The 27,312-nt window shown below is 50.4% G+C and overlaps 2 protein-coding genes across 2 annotated transcripts; both read right to left on the minus strand.

Moving 5' to 3' along the window:
• Positions 1–8,370: 8,370 nt before the first annotated feature.
• On the minus strand, positions 8,371–15,945 carry LOC101801453 (uncharacterized). The gene is made up of 9 exons (XM_013099111.5): positions 15,376–15,945; positions 15,073–15,262; positions 13,610–14,668; positions 13,162–13,227; positions 12,135–12,235; positions 11,388–11,452; positions 11,020–11,171; positions 10,792–10,944; positions 8,371–9,079 (listed from the first exon to the last, which is right to left on the minus strand). The coding sequence occupies exons 1-9, from the start codon at positions 15,820–15,822 to the stop codon at positions 8,760–8,762; spliced, it is 2,553 nt and encodes an 850-aa protein (XP_012954565.4). The 5' UTR covers positions 15,823–15,945; the 3' UTR covers positions 8,371–8,759.
• Positions 15,881–17,697, minus strand: LOC119716310 (uncharacterized). The gene is made up of 3 exons (XM_072035045.1): positions 17,547–17,697; positions 15,934–17,045; positions 15,881–15,889 (listed from the first exon to the last, which is right to left on the minus strand). The coding sequence occupies exons 2-3, from the start codon at positions 17,023–17,025 to the stop codon at positions 15,881–15,883; spliced, it is 1,101 nt and encodes a 366-aa protein (XP_071891146.1). The 5' UTR covers positions 17,026–17,045; positions 17,547–17,697.
• Positions 17,698–27,312: the final 9,615 nt, after the last annotated feature.

Genomic DNA, 27,312 nt, shown 5'->3' on the forward strand with positions numbered 1-27,312 from the left:
ATTAGGCAGGCTGGTCGCAGTCAGCAACAGTGAAATGTGACACAATAAAAACTCGGTTATTGAGTTAGGACCGCCCTAGGATACAACAGACCGAAATGAAGGAAAGCTCTGGATTACTTTGTTCTTGAATATTGATTTATTTTTTTCTCAGAAGCATGAAGCATGAAATATTACAGCGATAAGCAGAGATAGGGAAAGAAAAATAACCGAGGAATAGTCTGTAAGGGATTGTTTAAGATGCGCTGAACGAGTAATTCGGTTCAGTCCTAAACATCCCCTGCACCACATTTGCCCACGTTCACATTTGTCAGTACGGCTTTAATTATGTTGCAAAAGGACTGGTGCTGGTCCAGAAAGGCAAGAGAGCAGCGGTACGGCTCCCCTTGCTCCCCAGACACCTTCTGTGTTTGAGTGGTCATTCCTCCCACCCCAAAGTCAGTCCCCAGCACGGGGCAGCTCTGGGACCAGAGATGCTCTTCCACTGCCCCCAGCACAAATGCGACCCCTGGTGCTGCTGTCAGTAGGGATATGAACTGATACTAAAACTCTGACGGAAAGATGGACCCTCAGCGGGGACCCAGGGAAGGGTTATGTTTGTGTTTTTAATTTCACCATATGGCCAGCTGCCACTGCTGTAGGCTGCCCAGGCTGTGTTGCTGGCAGCTAATCAGGCAGCCAGCAGCTTGAATTTTTCGTGCTGGCTGGCAGCCAGTTGCTGAGATCCTGGCCCTGCGTGGTCACCAGCTGTGACAGGAGCTTGAGCAGGACCTCTGCATCCCACCTTCCTTCATGCTACCGCTGCACGTGTCCCAGAACAAAAGCAAAACCAGAGCAAGCAGAGCTGAGGACGTACATCGTCCCCCTTGGGTGAGAAATCAGGTGTCTTCCTGCAACCCCAGCACCCTGGGTAAGCACAACTCATTTCTCACGACACCTGCAGAAAACCAGTGACCTCAAACAGTATCAGCTGGAATCTCTTCATCCTCAAAAGGTGTTTGCACTGTTTTATTTTTTTTTTTTTCAGAAGTCCAGACACTCAGAAATTGATATTGCTCTGTTTCAAGCAAAAGAAAAAAAAATATATATTTTTTTTTTTATTAAAAGAAAAAAAAATAAACCTTTCAGGGAGAAAAGAGAGAGAGGTATTTTCCTGGGAAAAACAGAAAAAAAATCCATAGCCACACTTCCTAACTAGAGCAGAAAGGACCTTCCCTCTCTGCACAGCAGCTCTTTCAGGTAAGATCTCTGCCCATCGCCCTGCTGAACAAATGATTAAATAATAAATAATTCCTGCTTCTTCAAGCTTAGAGGATCGGGAATTTTAGAGAAATTGCAGAGTGCTTTGAGCCACTTTACTGCTTTGTTAACACTTCTGGAATCAGGCAGTGAACAAAGACTTCCAAGCTGGCTCTGCTCACTGCATGCCCTGCACGATGCAGCACCTCCCATTTTATACCATCAAATCTCCATCCCACAGGAAAGGCATCCAGAATACACCATGTCCCTAATTTTTACGCTACCAGGAGAACGAGGTGCTTTTCCAGGCACACGTGGCTCGGCCCTGCGGAAAACCCAGTGCTGTTCATCTGAAGAACAAGCACGTGCAGCTGGTTCGGTGCCTCAGCTCGGCGCCCACGCTGGCATCCTTTGCAGTGACAGCACTGTTATTTAGCACCCGTTTAACAGAGGTAGGCTGCCAGACACCGAGTTTGTCCTGCTCTCAGTTCTGCGTGGTTTTGGTGTGTTAGATGTGAGCAGTGCTTTTCGGAGCTGTGTTCAGGACCATTCTCAGGGTCTTGTTTGCTAGAACAAAACCAGAAGCATCAGCTTCACTGTCAGCAGCATGCACTTACATGGATGCTGTTGCCTGGACCCTTTTGGAAGAAAAATAATTGCTGGAAATATCTTCTGTTCTGTTTTCTGCCAGCAGAGGGGCAGCCCAGCTTTCCCTCTCGCTAGCAATGTAAGAAATCCCTGTTGTAATATCTAGTGCTCATTATCCTCGTCGATAGCTTCCTGATCCTTTGCAATGTATGAGGAAGCTGTAGCAGGAGAGCAGGCACTCACAGCTTCAGTGGATTGGGCTTTAACTCACTGCTGAGGCTTCCCAAGTCATCTAATCCCTCTATCTCAGGCACCTTCATTCTCCTGAAAAATGGAAAAAAATAAGCAGTCTGCATCCAAACGTGTCAATGGGGAGAGTCAGCGTGCATGGGCGTAGCTTAGCTCGCCACCAGCCAGTTAGGACAGAAAAGGGATTATTTTCCTCCTCCTCTACAGCTGGGAGAAATCAGGAGCAAACAGACCCAGGCTGTAAAGCAGCGCATCATCTTGCAAACAGAGCTACCAACAAAAAGCGCTTTTGCAAAGTTTCTGGTTTGTCCCATTATAAGTGGGAAGCCAGCCTCTTTAATTTTCACGAAGTGTCAAATATTGCCTTCAAAAACTAAAATCTGAGCATGTCAAACGCTGCCAGGCTGCACCTCTGGAACTGTGTTAGGTCTGTCCCATGATCCAAACAGGTTGTCTCCAGAGTGCAAAGAGGTGGTGGTACTGCAAACTCTGCTGCAGGACCATTGCCCCTCGCGGCAGGGAAAGGAGGAGAGTGCAGCAAGGTCTGGGAACACGGAAATCTGAGGATAATAAAATTGCACATCATCACAGTGATCGTGGAGTTTTATTGTAGAAGCTAAGACCAAAATCCCACTGCAGTTAACGTTATCAACCACGTCTCTCATGCAACAAGTCTTCACGTGTGCAGCCAGCCCTGAAGAGAGCCACTTAGGCTCCATATGTTGGAAAACCTCTTCAATACGTTTAAGCTGCTGCACTGATTTAACATTCAGCCACATGCAGATGTTTCCCCGCATCATTCTCCATCCCTACACCTTCCCCCTCTGAGCACACCTAGATCACTGCGTATCCCCCCCCCAAAAAAAAAAAATTAAAAAAGCTGAATACATCCAAACCCATGATTACACAGTCCCACGGCCAACTGCCACAAGTCAGACCGACAAGAACTAGGGAAAAAAATTAGAGCTCAAATACCAAGTCAAGCCACAATTAATCTGAATAATTTCAAGGGCAGGTCCAAAACGCACATACCAGCACAAATATTTTGATGATCTCAGCCGAGAGACTCCACCTCTCCCTCTTCAGGGCCGTAAACAAACTTAGGTCACTGGAAAAACTTCTTGAACTGAAGTACCCCAGCAGCAGAACACGCTCTTCCTTGTGGCTGTAATTATCACATCTTTTATTTAAGCAAAAATATTTTAAAAAATGGGATAAAACCAGAATGTTTAGCAGGATTTTTATTTTTTTAAGCTAACTCAAAAGCTGAATGTTATCCTTAGGATGCTCTTAAAGGCATTTTGGTAGGATTGTATTAGTAAGAAGAAGGTTGCTTTTGGTGGAGTCACTCTGGAGCAGCTGGAGGGACTTCTGGACGTGGGGACAAGGTGGCGGTGCCTGCGCATCGCCCGCACATCCTGCAGCACCCAGCGCCCACAACCCGGCTGGCGGCTGTGCAAGAATTTGGAGGAAGAGCTATAATTACATCTCTGCGCCAGTAATTATGTGTATTTCACACAGCTGAGCAGATGTCGTGGGGTACAATAGGTGCTGTGAAGAATACTCATTTATTAAGTAATTTATAGCATAATAATTAACAGCTAATCACTTGCAAGTTAAGATGCTCTGGGAACGGACCCAATTCACAGTGTGCGCTGCCTCCTTCCAGGAAATCTCATTGTTTAGACATTGCCCCTCTGCTGCATCCCAGCAGAGCCCTTGCTTGCACACACACATCTGCAGGTAATAACCGGGTACGTGGCAGCGGCGCTAACGAAGAAATCAATCTCTCGTGTGCTGCATCATGATATCCGCAGGGCAGGGGGCAGGGTGGGGAGCTCGTGCTGCTGAAGGAAAGGGAGGAAGAGGGTTTTACACCACGATCTGCTGTAGAAGAAAACCACCATCTTCTTTGACAGCTGAGCAGGCTTCATTTCTCTGCCCAGAGGTGGATACAAGCCAGGGGCTTCCCCAGCCTGCAGTGCCCCATGGTGCCCGTGCTGCAGGGCCCAACCTGCACCTGCTCCAGCAGAGCGGCTCCAGCCCAACTGGGGAGATTTGGGGTAACTCCGAGCCTCCCTTTCAGGGAGCGTCCCCTCATTCCTGCATCGTGAGACAAGCCATAGGATACATAGCGCTCCCACAGCCTTTTAGTTCTTTGCTCTTGAAGTCACGCCAGTCCCAAAGCTTTTTATCCAGGGGCCTCTCCAAACCGAAATCATTTCCATCACCCTCCCAGTCCCCCGACTGGCTTCATTTTTGAAAAACAGCAGTAAGCTGAAGCCATTTTGCCATTTCTCTTGGGTTTCAGCCTTTGTTTCTGTCTTCTGCAATGCAAGCAGAGGCAACTTGCTGTGAGCCCACAGTGTTGGAGACTTTCCACCTCCTCCAAGATATAGCCCAGCCCACATGTCCAACAAAACATCCCTTTGCAGTGGTTCTTGCTATTTTTTGCTTTCACTGAGGTGCCAGCCATGGCCACCACATGTTCAATGAGATGTTTCACATTCTTTCTTGTTTTTCTGGGGAGGCAGATGGCAATGGATAGGTCTCCCATAGGGAAGTGCCTCCACATCTCCCCTAGCTCTGTGATTTGTATCTGATGCCAGTGCTCTGCAGCTAGGTGTGGTGTAAATGCCTGAAGTAACTAGGAAAATAAAACTAACATTCACACTTTTAAGGAAAAGGTACAGCATTGAAGAGGCTTTCAGGGTAGGGCATAACTGCATTATCTGAGCATTCCCTAGGCTCCCAACCTTAGATGCTATCGCGCTGGGGAAACTTGGTGTGCTAGCTCTAAGGAACACCACGGAGCGTGGAGTGGAGTGGAGACACCACGGCTAGGCTCTGTAATCAGGTGGGGCCTCGATTGTTCTTGTGCACAAAGCTGCACTTTTTGCCACCCTAAGCCAAAGACCTGTCATGTTTTGACAAATGCTGTACCCTAGTGTACTTCTTGCTCATTATAATATCATTATAATACCAAAACACACCTCCATCCCAAAAGCTACCCGCCTCCAAGGTGCGACCACCCCTCACTGAGCATGCGCTCTGAATTTCTCGGAGCCTATTACTTTAAACGGAGACGGGAAAACTTTACACCAATCATAACTAAGATATGCTTGACTAGAGCCACTCAAGCTCCACCTAAAAGATAGAAAATAATATAAATTGCCCCAAGAGAGAGGGGATGTTAGGGAAGATACCATCGTCAGGGGAGATACCATCCCAAGGACATACAACATCCTTAGGACCTCCTGACTCCTGGGATCAGTCGACGGGCTGAGCCTCTCTTCCCCCCCCATTGGGACGCCTTTGGGTGAGATCTGAATATTTGCTTATAAATCTCTATAGAGTCTTTGATCCTTTTAACGCGTTTATTTCTAGGCTGCGCACCTGTAACACCTGTAACACCTACCTAGAACCCACACCTAGAACCCGCACCTAGAACCCACACCTAGAACCCACACCTAGAACCCGCACCTAGAACCCGCACCTAGAACACACACCTAGAACCCACACCTAGAACCCACACCTAGAACACACACCTAGAACACACACCTAGAACACACACCTAGAACACACACCTAGAACCCGCACCTAGCACACCTGTAACACCTGTGTATTTCATGCATACTAGCTTGCTTTTGCAGATAGTCACTATCACCGGCAATCCAAAAGAACCTGATTATCTGTTGCTGTAATAAACCATACTTGATTGCATTGTGATAGCTCTCATTAATGCAACTAGGGTGAGGGTGGTTATCCGTGATAGTTCAGTGTTCTGAATCTAACCAGACCCCCAGACGGTTAATGCATTGTTGGTGAATGTCTGAACGGACCCCCAGGTGGTTATTACGTTTTTGGTGAATGTCCGAACGGACCCCCAGTTTTGGTGAATGTCCGACTGGTTCAGTACTCTGAATCCAACCGGGCCCGTAACAGTTAATCAGCTACACCCCTTTAACGCGACACTAGGCGAGGCTTCCCCTGCCTGTTTCAAAACCTGGGGAAACATATTAACTTGAAGCGTTTTGGAAGAATGAGTTCAACCAGAGCTCTCTTTAATAAGTTAAAACAAAATAATAAAAAATCAGCTGACATCGGCTGATGCTCCCCCCCAGGACAATCCCAGCCTCCAAGTTAATCACAGGCTCTCCCAAACCTCCGCACGCACTGCAATAGCTCAGCGATAATGCATGTGGGAATGATTCCTGCTGCAAAAAAAAATCATGCCTCATAGCCCATAAATCCACAGAGTGTGTCATTTCATATGGCCCAGGGCTGCGAATGAGCTGAGTGCTGCACAGAGAGATGACAAATCCATTTTGGATGTCAGAAGCAGAATAGCTTCCAGTCAGTCTCAGCCTGCAATGCAAGAATTCAGATTTACAGACCCAGAAGGTTCACTTTTTGCCTCATTTTATTGTCCATTAATTCGCTCTACAGCAGATGAGAAAGATTTTGGAAGAACAGGTGCCAAGACTCTGAGCTGCAGCAGGGAAAGAAGTCAACCCCTCTCAGTGCAACTCAGGAGAGCAGGCGAGGAGAGGGACTCAGCCCTGGGGTGGGCTGTCCTGCAGCCAGCCAGCAGCCCGTAAGGCAAAGGGGGGCTGCACACAGCTCTTTTGGCCTCAGTGGAAAACAAAAAGCAACCTTCTTTGGGACAGAAAGCAGCTGATGTTTGTAGCAGGAAAACAGTAACACCTACTGCTCGTGGTGGGCTTGGTGTTCGGATCAAAATCCTGCTGTGTTTTGCACACTCGTGCAATGTAGATGCTTCCAATAAAAGCCTGACATTTCTCCAAAATACAGCAACAGAGGGCTCAGGCTGTCCTGAAAGGGCACCCGGTGGGAGCCTTGTGCCTAGCACACAGTGCAAACTGCTCCTCAAAACCCGGGGGCTGAAACCAGCACGCACCCTCGCCTCAGACCATGAGCTCCCGGCAGCCAGATCCTCCCCAGCCACCCATTTCTCACTCACACACAGGCACTGCAGGGTTTCCCTCAGTGGTTTCTAATGAATTTAAGATGTGTATGGGAACAGGATGGGGTGGGTAGGTGAAATGCTGGGTACTTTCCCCGCAGCGTTAATTATTCCTGGGTTTAAGGGCAAGCTGAGCAGTGCACTGGGTGAAGCAGAGGCAGGCAGAGCTTTGCCCCTCATCCTCATTCCCTGGGAGACCCCCAGCCTCCAAACCTCCACCTGGGAGCTGCCCATGGATGGAAGAGGACAGGCACCTGCAGGGCCTCCCTGACGGAGCCAAGGGGTGAAAAGGGGAGAAGATGCCCAGCCAGATCCTGCTTTGGCCCTAATTTTGTACAGGATGAGCTCTAAGAGGGACTCAACTCAAGGCTACAAGGTGGAGAAATGGCTAAAGATACAGTTGTGTTTTTCCCAACCTTTACTGTCCAATTCTATGTGGGCTGGAGAAATTTGTTTCCCAGCAACGAGGACAGTATTATTTTAGCCCTCGCTTTGTTCTTTGACCTCGTCGAGGAAACAACCGCACTCCACAAAAATACAGACCCGCTAATGGCTTCCTTCTCTTTATGATGGAAAATTACACACGTTTATCTGCCTCCTATGGAGACACTCGCAATCAATTCCCTGCTATTTGCAACATACTTTGAAAACCACACATATAGAAAGTGCTCTGTGAGAGCTGATAGCCATGTGTCAGGCAAACCAAGCAACAAGCGGGGCATTTTGGGGAGATTGGTTTGCACCTGGTACCCAGATCTGGACAGCACCAATGCCAGCTGGTGCCAGGGAGCCTGTTCTGCAGGCAGGAGCCCCATCAGCACCAAATAACTGGGGTGATGCTGCTCTCAGAGGGCACACAAGCAAGCATCTTCCTTGAGCTGCAGCAGGGAGCAGCCCCCTCCAGCTGTACCCCACCTCTGGCAGCCCCTGCACAGGGCCAGCCCAGCACAGCAGCCTGTGAGAGGCTTTCAGTGGCGGACACTGCCCTCCAGTGGGACATTTGCCACCACACCATCGACATACCTTCCCCGAGAGAAGCACCAAGGTTATTCGAATTAAAAAATAAAAAAAAATACAGAATTAAAACGAAGATAGAGAAGTCACAACCCCAGACTTGGGGACACAACTGCACTTTATTGCCAGTAAGGAGGATAGGGTAGTGGGTGTTGCTGTTTGCAAGTAGCTGCTCAGCATCCAGGATTCACAAAAGCACAAAAAGTGTTGTCCCCATTGCTCAAAAAGAGCAGAAGACTCCCCAGAATCTTACAGTCAAGCCCCAGCCTGTTTCTCACCCATGGTGTGCAAGAAGCTGAGAATTTGGTCAATGGCTTCAGTCTTGCCCTGGCTTCCTGCAGAGCTCTGCATGATGGGCAGAGGAAAGGAGGCAGGACAGAGCACAGGTACAAGATTAATTAATCCCTTAAATTAAGTAGCAAGACATCTCATTCCTTATTTTTTTTTCCTTAAAAAAAAATAACATTTATTTTTCCATGTACTGACACATCCACACAAATCTCAAGAAGAGAACATGGGAGAGGACAGAGTGCTGTGAGCAAGCATCTAAAAGTCATAAATAGTAAGACAAAGACGACTGTGAGAGAGGTGTTTGTCCACAAAAGACACAAGGAGGGGCCACGTAGCTGAGGAAGACAGGACCAACAGCAGAGGTGATGGTGGCCAGCAGGGTGTCAGAGCCCCCCTAGAGCGGGGGGGACTGCTCCGAGAAGACCGGATAAGCCTGCCCAGGGTGGGCACGGGCCCCCCACAGCCACTCCGGGGGCCTGGCCCTCAGCTTCAGCTGGAAGGGGTCAAGACGCAGGCAGTCCTCCAGGTCCTGCAGCTCCATCACCGGTTCCTCCGCAGGCCTCTCCGGTGGCTCCTCAGGCCCCGGGTCCCTCCTGGGGCGCTGTCCCCAGCATTTTGCCCCACACATGGCTGCGGTGGCCACCAGCGTTGCCAGGCAGGCCATGATGGCCGCCCCCACCAGGATGTCACCATGTCGGAGCAGGAAGCCCACCCCTGACAGAGAAGGTCCACAGCCTCAGCGGTTGGGCCTGCAGCTGCACCTCTGGTGGGGACACCATCCCCAACCACCCTCCCTGTTGCTTCTAGGGAGGAACATCCCTCCCAAAACCCTGTCCCAAAGAAATATTTGGGCCATGAGGTGGTGGTTTCCCAGCAGAGCCATCACTGAAATCACATGTGGCCACATGAAGGCTGGGCAGCCTGCTGCCACCCCCCTGCACACCTCAAGAGCCCCCCTCCCTCGCCCCAGAGATAAAGATGCATTTATGGAATATATTAATATAACGCAATACCTAACTGACCTGGACAGGCTCAGACTGCAAAACTGGTTAATGAATTTGGAGCTGAGAGGATGGAAGAGGAACATGAGCTCAGCCAATTTTTTTTTTCCCCCATCTTGAAGCCACTTTCAGTTTTGCAAGGATGAGGAGGCATTTTGGCAAAGTAGCAGTGTTTTAAGTGGGTACTGCAGAATACTGGTGTATTTCAGGCTAGGAGGCCCTATTACTCTGCAAGATGGGATCAGCCAGCCCTGATTACAGTTAAGCACCACAAGCCATCTGGGTAGCCTTGTGCTCAATTTGTTTGAGGAGCACTAGGGGAAACACTGGGAACATCATCATCCTTCTTGCCAAGACCTGCAGTGTGACAGGAGATTGATCACATCTCAGTGACCAAGCTCACTGATCACTGCACTGTAGCAGAGGTAAACCCTAGATCACCCTCAACCACTCTCTGCTTGAAGCTCCAAGCAGCCAACATGAGGAGAAGCAGAAGATCTGGGGGAAGTAAAGGCTCATGCATGCCTAATTTTAACCCTGCAGCAAGAAAAGTAGCAAAGAGGGGGGGAGAGAAACTAATCCTAATAGAGAGGTCATATTTAGCAGTACCATAAACAGAGCACAGACAAACACCTCAGCTGTCATCAGCAATTAGCAGCATAAACACCAGGTTCAAGCACTGGCTGCTGCATCCACCCACTGGTCCCAGGGCACACAGGCTTCACTGACAGCTTCCACCCACACCCAAGGAGGGTTTGGTAAAGCTCAGTCAAGCTTTCGGGAGCCTGTGGGAGGCAACTCACTTAATTAAACCCAGCAAGCAGCGATACTTCCACCTGACACAGTTAACTGATGTAGGTCACCCCTTGGATGCCTATCTAGGCCCACCTCTGAAAACTGATGCCTTTAGAGCCTGCATGGGATGAGGTAAAGGCAGTTTGTCCTTCAAGTACAAGACTCACCTCCTGACTTTGATACCTGACCTCAGTTTCTGAGAGGACTGCATAGTTCCCTGGTCTGCACACAACTCGTACAGAGATGCTCCTGAATCTAGGGCTGGAAGCATTCTTTTGCCTACAGGAACATCCAGCCGCAAAGTGCCTGGCAGAGATGTTATCTATTTTTCCCACTCCTAAAGCCACTGTGCCAGCAGCAGTGCTATTTTTAAAGCATCAGATGTAACACCTGATAGCAAAGGCACAGCTGGTTGGACCCCAGTCAAGGTAACACATGGCACGAGCTGGTATATAGGAGCCCTCTGAAGAGCAGGCAGCTACTGAGGATGCTGCACAAGTGACTTTCTCATCCATGCAGCACATTCACACCATCTCTGCACACATGATCATGCACCCTCATTCCCCAGCACTATCACCACAGAGAGATGCAAAAGAAAGCAGAGCACAAGAGCGCTACTGTGTCCCCTACCTGATGCGGGAGCACGGACGCACAGCGTGCCAGATTTTGTGGGAGAACGGTCCTCGTAGCCCTTCTTGCAGCGGCACAAGTAGGTGCCCACACCGTTGAAGCACTCTGCCTCCTCCCCACACAGGCTGACTCCCGAGCTGCACTCATTCACATCTGACAGGGAATAGGTGCCGTGAGGCACACAAGGCTTGGCACACGAGGGCCCTGCTGCCAGCCCAAGACACCCACCTTCCACCAGCAGTGAGACCAGCTGCAGCTTCTCCACCCCCACCGAGGCACCGAGCAGCTCTTCCAGCTGGGAATGCAGGAGCAGGGACACATTTCTCTCCTGGGGCTTCAGGTGCAGCCAGAAGGTGAGCAGCAGGCTGGCATTGCTCGTCCTGCAGGTAGGGAGAGCCCAGGGTGAAGCAGGAGGAAAGCATCCCTGCCAGGCCCTGCCATGAAATTTGGACCTTCCACTCTTTAGTGCAGAGTCACGGTGCTGCAGGCTCTTGCAATGAGTGTTTGTGGCAAGAGCCTGCTTTGCTGGAGGAGAATGAGGAGCACCACAGGTTACAGAGGTGCCTGCTGAGTGGGTGGTACACCAATAACCCTACCTTTTGACTTCCTTTAACTTTATTTCATTGACTCTGGTGGCAGAGAGTTTCAGGTTCTGCTGGATCTGAAAACAAGAGCCAACAGTGATGATTCAACATTTGGTGGGCACAGATATGGCATCAAGCTTGCTTTTCCTAATCCTCCCTCCCCTCTTGCTCTTACACCCTTCACAGACTGTTCAGGACACATTAAACATCCCACTGCCTCATGCTCTGAGCCTTTCCTCTAGAATATTGCTAATTGCACCCAGCTGCCTAGCTTCAGCCCAACTCCAAGCACACAAGGTGATTTCAGAAGGGCAACAGTGACCCCAGGTAAGCATTTGGGCACTAACCCATGGGTGGATGCCATCCAGCTTTCTCAAGCAGGCAGCAGGCTGAACCCTACACACACAGAAGGCAAGATCAGGTGAAGACTTGGAATCATGCAAGTCCTGCCCCTCCTGGGCTCTGACTCGAAGCTGTCCCATTTCTAGAAGCAAGTTGCAACCCTTGGTTGGTTGCATCCCTGTCTCTGCAGAGCTTCTCTGCTGCCTTGTGATGGCCATAGCAGCTGATGCCAGCCCCTGCAGCCGGGCACCCTGCCACAGCATCAGCCTCAGCTGGTGACCAGCACAAGCAATTCAGATGCCAGCTCATCACATGGCATTAGCAGAAAATCCCTAGGGTGAAGAGCAGGATGTTATCTCCAGTAGCTGAGCATTTGGGACATAACATTTGATTTTCCATCCCCACGCCCAGACTTACGTGGTTCTTAATGGACTCTAAAAGATCTTTTCTGAGCTCGTTTCCACCAGGAGAGATCCACTCCTTGTGCTTGATTTCAGTCGTTACTTCAAACAGCACATCTACCAGAAGAAATAATATCTGAGCATGTTTAAGTCAACAAACAGGCTCTTAAACTTATTAAATTTAGCCCCAGATAATAGCAATAGCACAACAGCTACACAAAGACGTCCTCATCCTAGTGCCAACATGGGTGTTTCCAGATGCTGTGCATCAGGTAGAACAGGCTGGTGATGAACGGGTCAAGGCTAACCTCAACTAATGCCCAGTGCTGAATCCTGGGATCGATCTTTGAGCAAAGAGCACACAAAGCATTAACGTGCATTTGATTGCATTCAAACTTCCTCAGCAATCACCTTTCCCAAAGCTATCTCTGTAATTTGCAATGCCCTAAAAGCCCTCCTCTCTCACCCATCTCTGTTTGGGATCAGCTTAGATAAACAGCTGTGGTCTGGCTGAATCCAGGCTAGCACAGACTTGCCAGAGCCTGTTGTTTAAAAGCTTATTTATTCAGCAATATTTCTCCTATTCAAAGCACAGCCCCCTTCTGCATTGATTCCTTTTTGCAAGCTCTTTCTGGGGCTTGCTGTGCCACCCAAGCCTGGTTCTGTGCTTAGCTGCTGCTCCCATGGGCAGGTTGTGCTGTTCTCCCCAGTCTGAGGAGAAAGGCTCCCGAGCCAGGCAGTCCTGAGACTCCTGTGTGAGTGTGTTTGAGGAAGTGAGGACAGAATCCACTCATTTACCTTAGAAAAAGGAAACTTTAAGAGAGCCAACAACCAATTCTGGAACCGCCCAGCATTTATGCCAGCTTCAGCATGTGAGCTCAGCCTTCTCCAGCACAAAGTGCTGTCCAAATGGCTGCTGGTGAGGAGCACCCCACACTCCCCTCAAAGTTTCACGAGCAGACGATGCCCAAGCACAGCACCGCCCAGCACAGCAGACTTTGGGCAGTGCTTGAAGACCTGCCTGAAGCCTTCGCATCACTCACCACCTGGATGGTGCAGGGACTGCAGGGCTGTACCGTTCTCCAGGGATGCCAGGACAGAAGTCAGATCTGTGAGAGCAGGGAGAAGAGTCAGGCTGCTGACCTCTGCCCACTGGCAAGGGGGAATAAGAAGTAATCTACCACCAACTCCTAAACCTTAATGGGGGATGAGTGTCATATTTCCCCTCCTCCCTTTAAATTCTGGAGCTCAGACTGTTCTGACATCCCATAAATGCCTATGATACAGCAGATAACCCTGTAGTGTCTTCCCCAGTTCCACCTTCCTTAGACATGGTGAAAGTCAGGAGTGCTACCACACGGACCAGCGGAAGGGACCAGATGAATCTCCAACATGCAATAAAAGCCTCTCAAGAGTGCTCCTTCTCTGGAAATGGACACTGGACAATGTTGTCCATCAGTTCAGCCACAAATAACCCGTAAAATCCCTTACCAGAGAGGTCTTCGTGTGTTCCCTGCGGTGACACCATACCTCCAGCAGTCACACCAGGAGAGGGATGGAGAGGAGAAGGTTTTGTAGTGGTGTTTAGTGGTGGCTTTTCCAGTGTTGGCAGGTGAAGTGTGGTGACCACCTCTGCTGCCAGCGTGCCACGGGCCTGACCCAGGTTAGAGAAGTCAGCAGAGAGGCCTGCAGTGCTGCTGGGCACCTCTGAAGGTGGGACACCAGATGAGCTACGTGGGGCTACAGTGACCGGAGCAGATAACAGCCCTGCATCCCCCTTTGCAGCCTCCAAGGACGGTTGCTCAGCTTCACACCCAGCATCGCCTCTGGCTGGAGCCACCAACATATCACTGGGTTCTTCCCCCTCGGTGCCACCATCCTGAGGGCTCCTTCCCATCTTGGTGTCATCCTGCAGCTCACCACGTTTGTCCAGGCTAGCGCCAGGCTGGGCACCTTCTGCAAGGTCAGGAAGGTGTTGGTCTTCTTCATCCGAGCTTGTGAACTCAGAGTTGATCCTGTCTGCAGGAGGCACAGATGATGGGCTCGGAGAAGCTCCCAGCATGGGCAGGAAGCTTTTTGTTACCGCTGTCCTCCAGCTCTCCTGAACAGGCTCTCTGGGAGCCATCGCTTCATTTGAAGAACCTGCAGCTTCATCGTCTCCAAATACATAATACTGTCCCTTGAAGTGTTTGTATTCACTGCTTCGGGAGCCGCCCCCAGACAGAAATAACACGTGGACCACGGTGGCTCGTGTAGCGAAGATCAGAGTGCCTCGGTTGTGGCAGGCGTACACCACTTTGGTCTCCACACTTGAGAGCACCCCCTGGAAAATCATCTTGTCCTGATTCTTCCCGCAGCCTTCGCTCCCCTGAAAGCCCTGGACGTAGATGACAACGTGCTTCTGGGGGCCTGCCCAGATGGTCCAGTTGCACCAGATGTTGGCTTTAATGTCACCGTGCTGGGGGAGGTAAAACATCCCAGACCTACCCCGAAGGACGACGTGGCAGCTCCTGGCGGGGACGTACTCTGTCGCCCAGGGCAGCCCCAGCTCTGGCACATTGGGAGCAGAGAGGGAACACCATCAGTGGTTGTTATATACACCAAGACACAGATACTATTATTCTAGGAGTTACAGCAGAAGAGGTCCTGTTTTAAACCACCTCCTGCTGGGAGGTTCCTGGAGCTCCAGCCCCCAGAGCCCCATCTCTGCCCTACAAACAGCACTGAGCTGAGGGACCTGGCCGCTCTGCATGCCTCCCCACAGCCCTTCCAGCCTCAGAGAGCTTGTGCTACATGTTTTTAATCCTAAAAGAGGCTTGGCCAACAAGACTGCTCTGTTGGAAGAACCCACAGGCAGCTGGGGTCTCGGCTGCCAGGCTGGGGCTGCAGGTGACAGACACCCCCTCCAATCCTAAAGACATCTCACAGCAAGACACAAGCACTCAGAGACCTACCAGCATGTTGCTGCCGCTGTCCTCCTGGTATCAGTGTCTTTCTGGACACGGGATCACTGTAGGGCTGCTGCAGCTCCTGGCCTCGCAGCACTCTTTGTCCCTGTAGGTCCACAGGAGGACTGGAGGGACGATGGCTCAAGGAGGCATTTCCCTGCTCACCAGCACCCACTCTGAGGCCTTCTGTGGTTTTCTGCATGTTAAATCCCCCGAGGAGGGTGACAAAAGTCTGTCAGTCACTGGATGCTGCTGTGGTGTTGTGATCTCCCCTCACCCCCCAGGTGCCACCCCACAGCCACAACTCACCTGGTGCTGGGGACAAGGAAGGCCTGTGACAGACCTCAGCCTGGGGATGGAGGACACAGAGGGACCTCTGGCTGGAAATCCTGCAGGAGATGGGGTTTCTTCTCGCTGGCCACCCTCTTCCAGCACCCGTTTGCTCATCTCAAGGCCAAGGGGGCCGGGGGACACCTCTGCACCCAGCGTGGGGGCTGCTGATGGGTGGTGGGGTGGTGATGGGGAGAGCTCCTCCTGTCCTCCAGGGCTGGCTGGTGGGGTCCCTGCCCTTCTCCTGACAGCACCCAAACCCAGAGCTGCTGCTGGAGGTGAGTCCAACCTGGAAACAGCCTCTGCTTGTGAAGGAAGAGGATCCCTGGGGGAGAAATTGCCAGATCCTAAGCCCGCAGGGACGTGGTCAGGGTGGGAGAGGGCCGGTGTGGGGAATTTCCTTATTTCCAGGGGAGAAATACCCATCGGCTTCGCATGCTGGAGGCTGGCCTTTCCCAGGTGGGGTTGAGTTGTGGACAAACCCTCAAAATTGCTTTGGCTTCTCTCAGGTGGCAGCTGCGAGCTGTCCCTCCTCACAGGATCATGCAGGGTACTCAGGCTTGGCACCAGGCCACCAGCACCACCCCTCACTGCTCCATGGCTTTTGTCCTCCTCCTGGCTCTTGTTCTCCTCCAAACCAGCTGCACCCAGCCCCTGGTACGTGGTGGTACCAACAGGGCCTTGGCTTTCCCTTCTGCCAGGGGACAGAGCCCGTGAGCGAGCAGCTACGTTCAGGTGAGCGGCGTGTGTTGGTTTAATGGTGGGCTGGGGGCTGCCCACATCTCCCAGCCTCAGGGTAGGCTGCAGGACGGACAGATCACCTTCCTGACCCACATCTGTGGGCTGCAGAAAAGACTCTGCTCCCTGCAAGGCTCTGAGCAGAGGAGTTTCCAAAGGCACACTTGAAGATCTGACATCTCCACTCGTGGCAGGGCTCCCACACTGGTCCTCCTCGCAGGGCCTCGGGCCTGCTGGTGGCTCAGGCCCCGGCCCGTGAGCAGATTTTGCTTCCAGGAGTGGGATCTCTGTGCCTCTGAGCCCATCAGGGCTTCCTGCAAGGCCTCTTCCATGTGGGGACACGTTGTGCAGCACCGCAGTCACACCAGAGCTCTCGGTGCTGTCCGTGCTCGCCAAGCCCAGCACGTCCCTGGGGCCTTCAGCCTGTCCAGGCTCAAAAACACCTCCTGGTTTGGGAAGCTCTGGAGATAGAGTTCTGGGAATTGAAGCACTGCTGGAGGGAGATCTGCTTTTCTCATCCTGGAAGGTGAAATATTTCCCTTTGAACCGTGCGTCCCTGCGGTTCGGCACGTACCTCTTCAGCAGCACCACACGGACAGCCTGAGCAAAGGTGGCAAAAACGTGCGTCTCCTTCTTCCAGCAGGCATAAACCACGCTGTTCTCCACCAGCGAGGAAACCCCTTCGAAGAGGATCTTGTCCTCATTCTTGTTACAACCTTCCTTAGTGGTAAAGCCCTGGATGTAAATGACGATATGCTTCCTGGAGCCTGCCCAGATGGTCCAGTTGCACCAGAAGTTGACCGGAGAATCGCTGCAGTATGCGGGAGGAGAAAACTCCCCGTGGGCATCCCTCAGGACCCTGTGGCAGCTTTTCATGGATGCGTATGCCATTACCCACGGAAACTCTGCCCCTGCAAGACAAAAAGGGACAACCTCGAGTTGTCCTCCATCCACACCTCCCAGGGAGTTACTAGCCCTTATTTCCACCCTGGAGAAGGGAAGAAGGAGAGCAGGAGCTTGGGGATGAATGCTCAGACAGCCACAGAGCCCGCAGGCAGTGCTGTCCTGAAGGCATCTTCACCCCCTTTCACTTCAAGGCTTCAGCCAAGCAAGAAGTCCTCACAGGCTCAGTAGGATGAGCAATGCTGACATCCCACTACAGCTAACTTAGCCCTCAAAATGGGGAATGCTTTCCCTCGGGTAGCCAGAAATACAGCATTTTCCAAAATAAATACTACCTCCGAGCTAGAAGAGCCACTAGCAGTGGGTTTGCCCTGCAGGAGCAGGGTTCAGATTTGGACTGAGCTCCTGCTATGTGCTTTAATTGCCCCCCAACAGCAACTTGCTACAGCACAGCGCTCCTGCCCAGGGGTCCTGCTGCTTGAAACATGGGTATAGGAGTTAAATCTTACCTGGCTTTGCATCCTGATGCTCCGGGCAGGATCCACATGCCTATGAAGAAAACACTCTTACTGCACACCCAGCTGCCAGCACCCACACTGGTGCAGCACAAGGCAGGTAGCCAAGAAGCAGCAAGCCCACCCAGAGCCCCCACCACCTCCCTTCTCCCTGCAGCAACAAGTGATGCCTGCTCCCCACCTCCAACACCAGCAGCGCTACCCAGTTTGTGCTTTCAGGTCATGATCAGCACAATAAAAGCCCCAAAAGAGGGTCAGGGCATCCCCCCATCACTCACCCCCAGGGCAGAACCAGCAGCCCCACATGGGGGGCTCAGCAGCCTCCTGGGTGCTGGTCCCCATGCCAAGGGCACCAGGGCAAGGAGCACCAGGAGGGGCAAAGGCTTCATGGCAGAGGGCTCACACCATTAAAACAAGACCCCCAAAAAACCTAAAACACTTCTTCCTCCCTAAAACTACCCAGGAGACTTCCCCCCAGGCACAGCAAATGCTGCAGCCCCTCTCTGATATATGCACTCATAGTGCCTGGCCACCCGCCTGATTGCAATTAGCTCGTCAGGGACAAGCCAGCTGTCCCTCGTTAGAGGTCGGCCTCACAGCTTTCCTCCTTCCCTCCGTGTTTTGAGAGCAGGCACCTTCCTTTTGTAGGGTGTTGGAAACCGGAGTCAAGGCATCGATGTTGCTTGTGGTGTGACCTCGAAGCAGAGCCCAGCTTGCTTCATCTCTCCGCAATAATAACAATAAAAAGGGATTAAAGTACTGGGGGGAGAGCACCCTGGTGTAAAACCATCTCCACTCCATTTTAACCAGCTTTGGCTGGGGTCTGTGATTTCCCAACACTCCGTGAAACAAGGGAAAGTGCCTCAAAACATGAGGCTCCTCTCGCTGTCTGTGCGGAGTGAGGCAGAAAGCAAACAGCCCAGGTGATGATGTGCAAATTACGGGATGCTTCGTAGCCTCGCTTGTCATTAGGGGCAACGCAAAGAAGGCAATTAGGCTGTCTGATGTACAGCTTTGACAACATAGCCTTTAAAATGTCAGTCATAATTTAATACCAGAAAAAAAAAAAAAAAAAAGAAAAAAAATCCTTTCTTCTTCTAAGTTGTCACATCTTGGCAGGCTGGTGTAGGCTTTCTCCCACGGCGGTGTGTTTGCATTTACAGCATCCCAAATGTCCCCAGAGCCCTGCTGGGTCCCGCTGCAGCCTCCCCATACTGGCCTGGGCATCTTGCACCGGGCTTTAGCCCCTAGGGAGACGTCCTGAAGGGGCTGAACGGGATCATGGGGCTCCATTTGTTGTCAATTTGCTGGTACATAAATATTTGGGTAATTTTAGAGGGCTGTTTTTTTTTTTTTTTGTGTGTGTGTGGTAGGTGTTTCTGTATGGGCTTCCTCCTGCTTGCAGCTCTCCTACGTACATCTACCCTGCTGTCATTGATAAAGTGGCGTAAACCTGCCGAGTTTAGGAGAAATTAATTTACCTTCTACCTCCCCCTAGCGATTGCATTTGGGCACGAAGGGAGAGGGAAGCCCGACAAAACTTTAATCCTCTATAAAACCAAAGTTAGCAAACGCATTGTGTGCTTCCCTTTCCCGTGATTCCCGTCCCTCTTGCACAGCAAAAGTAAGAGGAAGAAAAGAGGTAAAGAAAGAAAAGAACCTGGGGCTTCCCTCAGCTCTCTCTCCAGAAATAATTGGAAGGTCTGGAGAAAAAAAAAAAAAAAAAAAAAAGAAAAAAAAAAAGTGAGGTGGATGGGAGGTAAAACCCCAGCTCTGAGGGTCAGTGGAGCGATGCTGGTGGGAGAAATGCCAACGCTGCCCACAGGGTCCAGCTGTGAAGACACAGATGAAGGCAAAAACAAAGATGAAAGAAGAAGAAAAGAATGGAAAAGGATGAATAGAGAAGAGAAAAAAGGGACAAATAAGAAGAAGAAGGAAAGGAGGGGGAAGAAGAAGGAAGAAAAAGATGACAAGGATAGAAAGAAGGAAGAAAAGGAGAAGAAAAAGAGAAAAAAGGAGAAGAAAGAAGATGGAAAAGGAGGAGAAGAAAGGAAAAGGGAAAGGAGGAGAAGTTTAGGGAAGAAAGGGAAGAAAGAATATGGAAAATAAGAGAGAAAAGAAGACAGCAGAGCAGTGACTGCTGTGCCCGTGCCGGGGCTGTGCCCGACGGGGCCCCTCCAGCCCTTTGGGCTCTCCTGGTGCTGTGCCAGGACCGGGTCCCATGGGGCAGGGCATGGGGCAGCCATGGGGCAGCCCCAGGTCAAAGCCACCAGCAGCAGGCAGAGCCCTCGGGGTGTGAGCACCCAGTCAATGGGCGACCTCGGAAATTTGGCACCGGCCGCCCAGCAAACCCAAGCCCCATTTTGTTGCTCCAAGGTGCTTTCCCTCTGTGTCCCCACCCAGGATGAGGTTTTCCTGAAGGAAAAGGTTGAGGTTTCCTGAATATTAAAAAATATTTCCAAAATATTTTCAAAATTTAGAAACGTGTGCATTTTATAGGCATGACGCACGTGGCACTGCTTCCTCCTCACCCGGGTGATTTTTTAGTTGCTTAACCCAGCATCGCTCGGTGTTGCCTGCTGGTGCATTCTTGAAAACAAAAGGACGTATCCGGCTGCCAGCAGCTCACAAGACTGGTTCTCCACCAGATTTATACATACACAAGCTCACAGTGACACGCAGGGCATCAGACTCCGAGGGAAATCCCAAAAGCTGGAGACAACAGAGAGCTGCATGGTGCGGGTGCCAAAAATCACAAGGAGCCCTGCTGGGAGCCGCCACGGAGGCTGCCCGGCACAAAGGGGCCAGAGGGAGGAAGCACGCTGCTGCCTCGATAAGGGACCCCCTGCCGCGGCCGTGACCAAAAAAAGCAACAATAAAAAAAAAAGTCAGAATTGGGGAGGATTGACGGGTGGTGGCCCTGAGGTGGGTGGCGGAGGAGCTGGAGATGCTGAAGGTGAAGGCACCCGGGGCTGGGAGGCGCAGAAGCAAGGCAGCTGTCCCTTGCCACCCCAGCAGGTCGCCAGCCACCTCCCCCAGTTTTGGCTAAAAAATAAGCAACAACAACAGTCTGAAACAGGGAAGAAATCAAAAAGGTGATGGGTGTCTTGAGAGCGGTGCTATCCCCATGCTCCAGCCCTGCGAGCGCTAATTGCGCCGCCCGGGAGCAGCCGGTGGTTGTTTTTCTGCTGGTAATTGCTCGCGGTGGCCACGTCCTCCCCAGGCAGCCCCAGAGGTTTTGCTCGCAGCCGTTTGCCCCAGGGAGAAGCAGAAACACCGCAGGAGATGTTGGCAACGACCGAAGTGCGCCCCGTTTCCTCTTCTGCAACCGCGTTTCAAGAGCTGGTAACGAAAACCAGCATCGGCCGCCCCGCTGCGGGTGCGGGGAATTTGCCGGTAAGACACAGCCTTGCATTTCTGCATCGGTGTCACCCACCCGGGAAAGACCCAGCACCCCGGGGGATTTCCCCAGCCTGGCAAAAAAAATCTATCTACATCGATCCCTCTGCCCTAAAAGAGCCCGATCTGCACCCAGAAAGGCGGTGGCATGATGCTGATGCATCGCTGAGCAAATCGGTCCGTCGGCTCCCACCCAAAACTTTTAGGGTGGCTGCCGCGAGGTGCAGGTGGTGAGAAGCACAATTTTGGGGCACTTGTCTCCCCTCCCTGCACAAGCACCAGGCAGTGCTGTGTGTGTGGCCATAGGGTGACCCAAAACCTCTCCCCTTGCCGGCCGTGTCGGGTCAGTATGGGAAAGAAGTGGGGCAAAAATCCCAACCTTGCCATGTCCAGTTGATTCTAAAAAAAATATAAATACGTAAAAAGCTGAAACATAAAACTCCCTTTCCCAAAAAAAGATAAAGAAAAAAGAAAAATAGGAGCCACAGACAGGTATCGGGGCTCTGTGCGTGGGTTTGCTCCAGTTTCCAGGTGCTGCCAGAGCTGAAAAGGAAGAAATGGGTGATCTGAGGGGGACGTCGGAGCCAGGAAGTGGTTTAAGAATGAGCATGACGGTGAGGATTGAGAACGTCACCCCTTTTTCCTTTAATGTCTCTAGCTGCGTGTGACGCTGGAGGAAACAGTCATTCCCCATACAGGGCTTGTGCTCCCTGCCCTGTCGGAAGGTTTTGACATCAAGAAGGGAAGGGAAGCCTTAAAATTCAAGCAACAAAAGACCATCAGGCCAACTGGAAAACCAGGACCAACCCTAGCCCTCGAAGGCTGCAGGAGATGCTGCCCTGTCCTCTGTACACCTGCATGTCAGCTCCTGGACAGCCTGGGCAAAGGTCATGGACCTTCAAAGCTTTGGGGAAAAAATATAAAAAGACAACTCTTAGCTAAAACCCTAAAATTTACTGGCGTGCTGGCACCATTGGCTGGAAGGGAGGGGTTTAGGGACTGTTATTTATTGAAATATCACTGGGACTTGATGTCAGCCCACAGGCTCGTAGGAAATTGCAGTGAGTGGGAGATGTTGAACCCTCTCCACTTTAGGAGGCTGAGTTTGCAGGATCCGGCCATCGGGGAAGGCTCGGCAGGGTTGTGGCCGACCTTCAGTGCTGGTGTGGGCAGTGCGAGACGTCCGGGGTCACCAAATCCTCCAGGGTTACGGGGGTAAAGAGCAAAGGGTTTGGGATCTGCCGCTCTCACTGCAACCTCCTGCCCTTTCTGGCTTCTTAATAATTACATCTCTTCCTGCTGGAAAGCAGGGAGCCAGGCCAAGGAGCAGCACCAGAAGGAAGTTGGGAGAGTCAAAGCGTTACTGATGTAGGCTCAATTTATCAGATTAACAGACGTGGGGGCGATGAGCACATCCACCACCGAGTGACCCCAGCCTCCTCCCTTTCTCCACCGCGTTCGTCTTGGTCACCCGCAGAACCAGATTGGCTCTTGCCTGAAAAGCTTGAGTTTTTAGGACCAGCATTTGGGGGAGTTTCATCAAAATGAAGACAACAAAAAGTCTGGGTAAATCACACTGCCTACGTGCGATGGCTTGTTGTGAAAATGATGGAAATAATTATCTTCTGTGCGGTTGTTGCAGCGTTGGTGTTCCTGCACGTTAGCTACGCTGCCGGTAATTGCCAGGAATTTTGTATATTAAGAGAGCAAAGATTTTGGGGCTGGCTCCTGACAAAACTGCTGAAGGTGAACAAAGGAACCAGCAGCAGGCCGGCCCCTGGGTCCATCTGGCCGTGCTCACAAATGACCAAGGAAAAGCAAGGACAAGACAAGCACGTAAGGTGCTCCCCCACGAGCCCAGGCAAATTTTAGTATCCAAAAGCCCCAAGGCGAGGAGCTGCACAGATCCATCCAGGTGTAAAACCCCACCGTGTGTTGTGTCCCTGACTGCTACCAGTTCCTTTGAAGACCCCCTTCTTGCTTTTCCAGGCCACTGCCATGCCCCCCTCGGTCATTTCTTCCCAAATCCATCACAGCTGCTCCTAAGACAAAGCCTGTTCAATGTGATCTATTTTGGAAACTTTTGCTGATTCTTATTTTTTTTTAGAGGAGAAAGCCCAAACCATGTGCACTATTGAAGATATAAATAACCTGTTGATTTGAGGTGTCACGTAGATGTACCCTACCCCTTTCCTCGTCACCTTCAACGTGTGATTGGCTTTGTCCTCTACCCACAGCAGCCTCAAGATCTCGCTACGGAGCACAGCCAGGTTTCGTGACCTTTTCCCCTGCTGTGTCACCACCCACACATCCTCCTTCAAATCTACCTCCCACATCCCTCTGCCTCCTGCAGACCTCCTCAACTCCCCCCGGCTGCCCATGCCCACCTCACCACGCTCAGAACCACATCTCACGACCAAGCTCACCCTCTTCTCCAGACCACTACGAGTATGCCAGAGATCATCTTAAGTCCCCTAAGATACTGCCCCACATTCACCCGCCTCAGACTGAAGAAGGTAAAGTGAGGACAGCCCAAACACCAGGGCTAATTTCTGTAACAGAACGTTTGGCTTTTCTCAAAAATTTTTTTTTTTTTTTCCTCCTCAGAGTAGTGCATGTGTGCCTGAGTGTTCAGGAACAAAAGCTGTTCATCGATTTTTTACATGTATTTACATAGCACCAGAACCCTGGCTCTGAGTTTCAGAGGTTTTCTTTTTTTCCCCAAAAAAATGTCAGCCCAGAAGGACACGATGCAGCTGGTAAGAGCACTGGGATCTTCGACTCTTCATCCTGTTCTTTAAATCCCAGACTGTTTTCCCTCAAAGATGTGTTTATAACGATTTTCAAATCTTAACATGAACAAAAATTCCCCGGAGTCCAGGCTGGCGTCGCACCACGCTATATATCATTATAAAAGACAAATTCCAGACACTGGGATATTCAGAGCAGACCAGAAATAAAAGGGAACAAACAAAGGGGGAATTTGAAGCAGAGTAGGTGGACGGGATTTTTAATACACTGTGTAAGAGGTACTCGTGCATTCAAGCAAACACTAAAGCTGAGCCCATAAAGGATAACTCTACCAGGTTAGGCTAGCAGGCACTTTGGGAATTAAAAAGGATGGGATATAAAGGATGGGATATAAAGATCTTCTCTAGCAAACCTCCCACCTGGCAAACAGCTTCAGGACTCCCCGAGCAGAAAGCCGCACTAGCACAGCAGCCTCTGTCCCTGCCTGACCTCTTTTCTACTTTTGCCCTCCGAAAACCACATCTCAGGTGTGTCCTGCCCCGTTTGGGATGAGGCACAACATCACGGCGCTGAATCCAACCAGGGCTTCCTCAGCAGCTTCCTCTGCTTCTCGGCGCAGGAGGCACAGGGACGGGGAGGGTTGCCCAAGAAAAAATTAACAGGGAGTTTATTTCATCAAGTGCCCTTATTCTTTGGAGGCATGGAAGGCAAAGGGCTGAATCATAAAGGTGGGGAATAAGGAACTCTTCTAGTTATTAACTACCATTAAAAATTTCAGTGCAAAACTCACCTGTGTAATTAGGCCAGTATTAATTACCCCAAGTGAATGATTCAGATCTCTATGTTAAACACTGGCTACGTACAACAAACACCCTAAAAGAGGGGAAATCCAAACCCGACCACCTGAGAACAAGCAAAAATAAACCAGGGGAAAGGCTGTTAGCTTTGTAACCTCCCAAGGGAGAGCACAGCCAGGAGGCCCACGCTTTCTCCCACCCTAAAACACGTACAGATTGGGGAAAAAGCACACATGCACGTGAGAGGACCCTCACGTGCCCCTCGCAGGCAGTTCCAGCAGGATAAAAAAGCAGGATGAAGGATCAGACATCATCCCGGAGCTACGATGCTGGGTCTGTGCCAGCTCTTCCTCTCGAGACGCGAGCACGTGTTTCACTTCTTCAGCGGGGAAATTTTTTAGCAGGCAGCTGCAGCTGCAATCCGCAGCATTGCTCAGGCAACGCTCAAGAGCTAGGCCTGGAAAATATGACAAAGAACGCAGTTTTGGTACAGCAAACAGTAGGAAATGAGTTCCAAAGTCAGAACGAAGACGAATGTTTTGAAAGTGTTTGAGATGCCTCAACTAGAGGTCCAAAGACAGTAACTCCTTAACACCCCTCTCGGGGCTCTCGCTTTCTGGCAGATCTGAAACCGGTTTTCTCATACTTAAAAAAAGATATTCTTTCACTTGTAGCTAAGGTGGTTTCTTTTGCTTCCCTGTGAGGAAGAAAGAGTAGAAGAAATGGATAATCAGCATCAGATAAGGACTGCCGGCCTACCATGTGAAGGTAAAAGCTCGGTTCAATGCACCTCGAAAGATCATCGGGTCCAACCCCCTGCCAAAGCAGGTTCCTCAGAGCAGGCTGCCCAGGTAGGCGTCCAGATGGGCCTTGAATATCTCCAGAGGAGACTCCACAACCTCCCTGGGCAGCCTGTCCCAGTGCTCCGTCACCCTCACCCTGAAGAAGTTCTTTCGCATGTCGGTGCAGAGCTTCCTGGGCTCCATTTTGTGGCCATTGCCCCTTGTCCTGTCCCCACAAACCACTGAAAAGAGGTTGGCCAAATCCCCCTGTCCCCCACACCTCAGGTATTTATAAACATTGATGAGATCCCCTCTCAGTCTTAAGTTTCTGCAGAGAGCCGGTGACAGCTCTAACAACAAGAGCAGATCCTCAGACCCATCGCGATGAGGAACCTGCATGGAAGGGCACCAGCAAACCAAGATCACGCAGCTCCTCGCTCCTGAAACTCATCCAATTTCGAGATATTTTAAAGCTTTGCTTACGTGTGACCTCTGTGATAGCGATATTCATCATTATCCTCATCTAAACACCATTAATATTTTTACCAAGCAACCAGGATTGTATCAAAGCCATGTAAGGAGGGATTTAAGAAAAATAATTCACTGGCCTCCCTGACATTTGTTTGCAGTGGTCAGCAGCGAGTAAGGTGATGAATATTTTTATTTTTTCCACTCAGGTCTCTTGGGCAAACGCCAGATCTACTTCTAAAGCAGAAGCCTGTTTCCTCGCATACCAGAAGGACTGAAGGGAAACAAAAGCAGACCAACTCCTTTGTTTTTACATCTTCAAAAACATTCCCTCACACTTCACACTGTGCATAACAATGAGCCCAGCTTAGCAACAGGCTATTTGTTCCTTCAGCTTCTCTTACTATTTTCTACCCCATTTCTTACCTGCAAGTTTTTGCAATATCTCCGCTGGGGCTTTTCACCTTCTCCCCCCAGTCATTTGTATGTCTGAATACAGGACAATAGTAAATGCAAACACAGTGATGAAGATTTTAGATAAAGAAGAAAGAGGCAAAGGTACTCTAGGTACACAGACATGTTTTTATTTTCTTCAGTAGTATTATTGAAGTGTAGTATTTCAAGCCGCAGTGCAATTTTGGTCTAAAAGTGGGTATTTTCATCCCACCTCTATGCACAAGGTGAGTTTTCAGTTTTGTTTTCTGTAAAAAGTCCACATGCGTTGGCCTCCCTACTTGGCTGAGTAGTTATATACACTGACAATAAACCCCACGCCTTCTCAACTCTATCACAACATCTCACACTTTAGATACAGGGGGGGAAAAATATGGAACCTTTAAGAAACTGAGTGACCCTGCAACTAAGAAAACAGGAAAGAAGTGGCTTGAATAATGACATTTTATTCTTGAAGTTTTAACTCAGATTTATCGTTCCTATAGAAGGCTTGCATTCTTAACAAGAAGTCACAGGTTTTATGGAAGGGTTTCAAATGCTCATCATATGTGTATTATGTATGCCATACCAGCCAGAATGCGTGCATGGTGTCCCCCAAAAAGACAAGGCTCAGAACTTCACAATATAGTTGTCATTTCTGAAGCGAGCAGGGGCAGAAGTATCAGTGGTGGTAGGAATGGAGAAGGAATCAAAGATAACACATTTCAGCCACAAGAGGAAACACGTAAATGAATGAATCATGTACAACCCCCTCACACAGCAAAAAACAGTATTCTGCCAAGATTTAGCCTGAGGGATAGCAAAGGGACACAAAAATAAGCAGCAACAAATACCAAACCGCAGTGCTTGGCTTTAAAGGCCAGCTTCAAAATCAGAAAGTTTACAGCTTGGCGTGCAACACCGCACTTTTTGCCTCACTTACTCCACTGTTTGGAACTGTTTGAATTAGGCTATGATAGAAGCCAGTGATTTTAAAATAGCAATTCCCAGAGAACATTGTCCAAACTCTTTCTTCCATCCTAGGGGTCTGTCACTGGACGTGAATCCACAGAATCACCAAGCGCTGAGACTGCTCAGCCGGAGGAAGTCAGAATCCATCCACTAGAGGAA

The sequence above is a fragment of the Anas platyrhynchos genome, chromosome 3 (assembly GCF_047663525.1).
Source record: "Anas platyrhynchos isolate ZD024472 breed Pekin duck chromosome 3, IASCAAS_PekinDuck_T2T, whole genome shotgun sequence".
NCBI lineage: Eukaryota > Metazoa > Chordata > Aves > Anseriformes > Anatidae > Anas > Anas platyrhynchos.